Consider the following 6,379-nt stretch of genomic DNA (forward strand, 5'->3'; position numbering starts at 1 on the left):
CCGGTTCCCGATGGTTCCGGTTCCAAAAATTTAAGAACCGCTCTAACCGGTTCCGGTTCCAATATCTCAAGAACCGCCGGTTCTGGTTCCGGTCAAAAAGGGCGGGTACCCGCCTATGCTCACCCCTACCTACAAGCTCCTCAAGATTGCTGCCCATATATCCCATACAGGTAAAACGAATTAAATCAATAACAAGACATAGTCCATACTCCATAGTATCGAAAGTTTTTTCAAAGGTGTCTAGCAGCAATAACGTCCGACAATGTTCGACGGCATCTGCCAACGCTCAATCTAGTTGTTTCAGTGTATTCGTGTTAAGGGAGTAAGGGGGCATAACGAAACTAAGGCGTATCAGTGGACTACTAGGTACCTCATAGAGCATCCGACCTAGTTGGATTAATTATGGGTTTTGGCCAGAATTATATGTATATATTATTTCGAGAACACAATGCAAATGCTAACAAGAAGTAGAGTAGAGTGGCCAAGTTAACGATCTTGATAGTTTAGTGGCTCAAAATAAAGTTTATCATTCTTTGGTGGCCGAATTTAAAAGTTCATTAGTTGAGTGGCTAAAAGAAAAAATTATCAAAGTTAGGTGGCTAAAATAGTACTTTATGTTTTCACAAATACACAAAATTCAATACTCGAAAGTAGAAGAAACTCACCAAGACCGCCAGCAGACTCGCCGTCGATTCCATTTCAAAAATTTGAGTCTGGAACACAAGCATTCACACATTCCGATGGGTGTTTCCAAGGAAAACTGCCGGAATGAGCTCCGAACTGCAATCCGTCAACTTACCGATCGTTGCCTCTATTCTGCATCCAAATGGTTAGCAAACCCTCAAAGAAACCCTTACTTTCTGTTTCCAAATCCCCGAAAATTTGAATTTGAATTGGTTTGATTTTATATGTAAACAGGGCTGCAGAACAATTGGTGGGTATTGAACAAGATCCGGCAAAATATCCGCCTTCCCACACTCGATTACAGCGTGATTGTTCCAGCATTCGCCGCCGATTTCGCTCTACTGACGAGATAACCTCCACCCCTCTCGCCGGAACATCCTACGTGTCCACTCCGGTGCCGGAGGAGGACAATGAGGCTGTGGATTCCGATTTTTACCTTCTTGCGAAGACGTATTTTAATTGCAGAGAGTACAGGAGGGCTGCGCACGTTTTATCTGATCAGACTGGCAAGAAAGCATTGTTCTTGAGATGTTATGCCCTATATTTGGTTCGTTTTTTGCACCTTAAATTCCATAGATTTCGTGTCTATTTGATTTGGGATTCTCTAACTACTTGTTTAAGCTTCATTTGGCATTTGATTACCACAAATTGTTATTAGGGAATAACTTGGGGGAATTCTTTAATTCTCTGTTGAACTGTTTAATGCTATTGTTTTTCATATCCACCAGGTATTCGATTAAATGCCAATAACATAAATTGACTTTATTTTTCATTACAGTTACCATATGGTTCATATTTGTTTGTTTAATATTCTTAGGAACATAATAACTCCGGCGATGATAGCTCACAAGATGTACTTTGACTGCATACTTTAAAGAGCACGGTCTTACATTTCTAGATCATATCAATAATTGGCAAATAAAGGCTTCGCTATTGGGGATTTTCTTGGCTGTTATCTTTAGGATCCGATGGGATTAGTCATGGTGCGTCCAAGCTGGCCCATACACCCACTGTTACAAAGTTGCAAAAAAAGGAAATTCTGACTACGGAAACTGGTAAATGATGCAAGTCTAGAAATTTTATGAGAAATGTGAGAAGATATTCTCAAGTTATTGGTCATTATGTAATTGAACGTTGCGGTTTATCATGATAATAACTCATAACTTTAGTAGGTAGACAATCTAGTCATCTCTTTTTTGTTCCGTTGTCTTCCTCTTCTTGCCGTTTTTTCTCTCCATCTTTATATGGCTCACCAAGTATCAGGAAATAGGGCTGAATACATTAAGGTTTAGGTTGTATGGTTCCCATAAAGAGGTATTTTCCCATGGGGCACTCCTTGATTAATATGAGGTCCATCAAAAAGAACATTAGTCTTTGGTACCATGGATGCAACCTTAACATAAAGTTTATGTAAAGTGATGCTAAAACGAGGTAATCACATGTGATCCTCGGCCCAAGGATATAGTAAAAGCTTCTATGCCATCTTCTTGACCTGCTATCAGTGTTGTGCACGTGTTTATTGCTTCGTTTAGTCGGCGTAAGCATTGGAAATTGAAATCTTCATTTGTTATCCTCTTGTTGTCAATTTTATTGGATTCTAAATCTTTGTTGTTGATCTTTCTTTTGAAGTTTATAATATTTATATACGACAAAACTCAAGACCACTTCTCACCTTTTGACGAGGCTTGAACCCTTGACCTCCAAGGAAGTTTGGATTCTACAGTTAACCCAGGTGCTGTTGGGCGGTTGACCTTGTGGCAAAATTGGAGACCCAATTTAGGGATTTATTGCTGATTTTGTTGACATTTACTTGGCGAATTACACAATTGAATTGACCGTATTTGGACATATTTTATCTTTGCTGTGCAAAATGCATCTTTGGCAATTTTTTACCATACTATTTTTCAATTTGTTTCATATTCACGGAAACAACCTTTTGATCCTGGTGCTTGTGAGGTAAAGTCTGCCTATATCTTACCCCTTTCATACCCTATTTTCGACAGGATATACTGGGTTTGTTTGAACCTGATTGAACTTTTATTTTTGAAACTAAAAGAACCCTTCTATGTTGCTTATACTTGAATGTGAAAACTACTCTTATAAGTTGACCAAGTTAGTAACTTTCACTTGGTTCTTCCAGGCTGGAGAAAAGCGAAAAGAAGAAGAAACAATCGAACTCGAGGGACCTTTGGGTAAAAGTGATGCAGTCAACAGCGAACTGGTGTCCATAGAAAGAGACTTATCTGCGGTCCGTAAAAATGGCACAATCGACCCTTTTGGGCTCTACTTATATGGTCTCGTTCTCAAACAAAAAGGTAACGAAAATCTCGCTCGAACCGTACTCGTAGAATCCGTAAACGCCTACCCATGGAACTGGAGTGCTTGGTCCGAACTGCAGTCCTTATGCACCACAATCGAAACTCTAAACAGTCTTAAACTCAATAATCATTGGATGAAAGACTTCTTTCTTGCCAGCGCTTATCACGAGTTGCGTATGCATAATGAATCGTTAGCTAACTACGAGTATTTGCAAGCAACTTTTGGCTTCAGTAACTACATTAAAGCACAAATCGCGAAAGCACAATACAGTCTACGTGAATTTGAGCAAGTCGAGGCTATTTTTGAAGAACTTCTTAGGATCGACCCTTATCGTGTTGATGATATGGACATGTATTCTAACGTGTTATATGCAAAGGAATGTTTCTCCGGCCTTAGCTACCTCGCCCACCAAGTTTTCATGACGGATAAATACCGACCCGAATCTTGCTGTATTATTGGGAACTACTATAGTTTAAAGGGTCTTCATGAAAAGTCAGTTATGTATTTTAGGAGGGCGTTAAAGTTAAATAAAAACTATTTATCTGCGTGGACTTTAATGGGGCACGAGTATGTTGAGATGAAAAACACCCCGGCTGCTGTTGATGCTTACAGACGGGCTGTAGATATAAACCCGTGTGACTATCGAGCTTGGTATGGATTAGGACAAGCATACGAAATGATGGGAATGCCCTATTATGCCCTTCATTATTTCAAGAAATCGGTTAATTTGCAGCCGAGTGATTCCCGTTTATGGATAGCGATGGCTCAGTGCTACGAAACCGAACAGCTACGTATGCTGGAGGAGGCGATTAAGTGTTATAGAAGGGCTGCTCATTGTAATGATCGAGAAGCCATTGCTCTTCATAGGCTAGCAAAGCTGCATAGCGAATTGGGGCAATCAAAAGAAGCTGCGTTTTATTATAAGAAAGATTTGGAACGAATGGAAGAGGAAGAACGAGAAGGGCCGAATATGGTCGAAGCTCTTTTGTTCCTTGCGAATCATTGTCGAGCTCAGAAGAAATTTGAAGAAGCCGAAGTGTATTGCACTCGTCTTCTTGACTACAATGGCCCTGTAAGTCTCACTCTCTCCATCCGGCACTAAAATAAAATCGGCTTAAATATGTCTAAATGTTCTACTAGACTGTCTTATAGGACTTAAGTTTATAGGATCAAACAATTGTGCGTTCTATGTAAAAGTGTTACAATAAGTTGATAGATAGCGTTTGGACCTCCTAACAAGATTCTCAAGACACTTTTGAAATAAAGTGTTATATTAGCTTTTTTTAGAGGACACTCTTGAGAAGGGTCCTATAAAGCTTTTTTTAGAGGACACTCTTGAGAAGGGTCCTATAAACACATCTTTTCATAAGACACTTGTTTTTACAAGACACATTTCAAATAATATCATTTAAAAATACTAATAGAACATTTTATTTCAAAAGAGTCCTAACAAGCTCTTCTAAGCCCTATCAACTTATTGTAACACCTTTACATATGACATAATTTTTGGTCCTATAAAACGGTTTATTAAGACATTTAGGGTATGTTTGTTAGCAGCCTAATGACAACTTATTCGGTCAGTTATGCATGACTATTTGGTAGTGGCTTAATGACATAGAAAGTGGCTTATTCATTAAGCTTTTAGGGGAGCTTTATGCAGAAAGCCAAGTTTTTTCCGAACATGTTCCTCTCAATTAAAAAACACACTCCTTCCATTCATGAAAAAAACACCCAAACAAAAATCTTTCCAAATTTTACAGACAGATTAATCCCCACAAACAATTTTATTCATACAGGACTAAATGGAAAACCAATCAAACGTCCCCTTAAACATATTTGGTGTCTTGTAGTGTGATTTCAACCCTTTTCTTGTGTGTTCTTTTGAAAATAGAGAAACCCCAAAAAAGGCGAAAGCTTTATGAACTTATTCGACGCCTTTCGATTGTGATTGCAGGAGAAGGAAACAGCAAAGAGTCTACTTCAAGCAATTAAATTTGCACAATCTGGTTTCCCTTCATCGGACGTTGAGCATTTTCCTTCATAATATCCTGTAAGTCTTCTTATATCGATGTAGTGAGGTATGCATGCCCTTCTTTTCCCTATTCGTGCATGAAATATGAAGAACAAATAGTAAAATATCAAACCAAATGCTGGTTTGAAAACTGAAATGTGGCAAAATTTTCGATTCATTTTGTTCAAGTTGTTCGATAGTCTCATGTAATCATTCTTTACGATATATCCTAGTTGATAGCTTCATCACATTACACAGATTGTATTCCTATTTTTGATGTCCTGTTGATCTGTGACCGTGCATTCTTCTCTTTTCTCTATGAATAAAAGCAAAATTCCTAAGTTCCTTAGGGCCCGTTTACTAATTTTTTTTGGGTAAGCACTGATTGGACAAGGGGCTGTTTACCAACACTTACCGGATAAGAGTCAACACTTGACACGTAAAATCGTTGGCAAAAACCATCACCGACAAGGTTAGTTAGTGTTAACCGGGTAAGAGTCACTACCCTCACTTACCATGTTGTAAGATTGTTGATAAGCACATGGTAAGAGGTAGTAAGTGTTCAGTAATCGGCTCCAAAGTAAGCCTCTCTGGTCTTACCCGGTCAACAACATTTGTTGGTCAGACTGTGTTTGTAAACAACATTATCTTTAGTCTTTACCCATCAAGCACTACTTATCTGGTAAGAGGCTATAAGCACTTAGTAAAACTATTTCAATGCTTTGATACAAAGTTCTTCATTTCCTATATTTATCACACAAAAACATACACATGTATCAAAGTTCAAACACACTTGGCATATATGGACCCTTTGACTTCTTATTGTGCTAAATTGACTTTTCAAATCATCGTACTTGGCTTTTGCGGGAAGTGCCCATCATTTCGTGAAAATACAAGAAAAAAACATTACACTTTGCAAGAACTGAGCGCATTTGGACAAGAAACCGACATAAAGTATGATGTTCAAATATGCTCGTTATTGCAAATCATAATGTTCTTCTTTTAACGTTTTCACAAAACAATGATCGGATTTGCTAAACGTACGATGTTCGCAAAAGCTATTCGAGCTACACACTCGTGGTGCTCCAAAACAGATCCTTGATTAGTTGCTTCTTGATCTGCCATCTGTTTGCCGGAGGCTTGGTGTCGCCACCTCCAGTTGCTTGCTTCTTGTTTCCAAATATTTCTTTGAGAATCCGTTTCTTGATCTGCCATCGGGTTGGCGGAAGGTTGTCGATTGAAGGCCCGGGAGCCTTCCGGCAGTATTTTCCGGCGCCGGTAGGTTGCTTTCCTAACTCAGACATATCCTGCTTTGTTGTAAAATGAGTTTTTGGTAAATTGAATGTCTCTCTCTCTCTCTCTCTC

The 6,379-nt window shown here is 38.8% G+C and overlaps 1 protein-coding gene across 1 annotated transcript; it reads left to right on the forward strand.

Moving 5' to 3' along the window:
• Nucleotides 1-722: 722 nt before the first annotated feature.
• On the forward strand, nt 723-6,379 carry LOC112513991 (anaphase-promoting complex subunit 8). The gene is made up of 4 exons (XM_025120254.1): nt 723-829; nt 919-1,231; nt 2,825-4,075; nt 4,958-6,379. The coding sequence occupies exons 1-4, from the start codon at nt 741-743 to the stop codon at nt 5,045-5,047; spliced, it is 1,743 nt and encodes a 580-aa protein (XP_024976022.1). The 5' UTR covers nt 723-740; the 3' UTR covers nt 5,048-6,379.

This window comes from Cynara cardunculus, assembly GCF_001531365.2.
Source record: "Cynara cardunculus var. scolymus isolate 2C chromosome LG 6, CcrdV1, whole genome shotgun sequence".
Classification (NCBI taxonomy): domain Eukaryota; kingdom Viridiplantae; phylum Streptophyta; class Magnoliopsida; order Asterales; family Asteraceae; genus Cynara; species Cynara cardunculus.

What these genes read in the sequence shown, in the direction of transcription:
- LOC112513991 (XM_025120254.1), top strand. Translation starts at nt 741, where the DNA reads ATGGGTGTTTCCAAGGAAAACTGCCGGAATGAGCTCCGAACTGCAATC. An exon ending in GATGTTATGCCCTATATTTG is followed by an intron (nt 1,232 to 2,824) that starts GTTCGTTTTTTG and finishes TGGTTCTTCCAG; the next exon opens with GCTGGAGAAAAGCGAAAAGA. An exon ending in TTCTTGACTACAATGGCCCT is followed by an intron (nt 4,076 to 4,957) that starts GTAAGTCTCACT and finishes TTGTGATTGCAG; the next exon opens with GAGAAGGAAACAGCAAAGAG.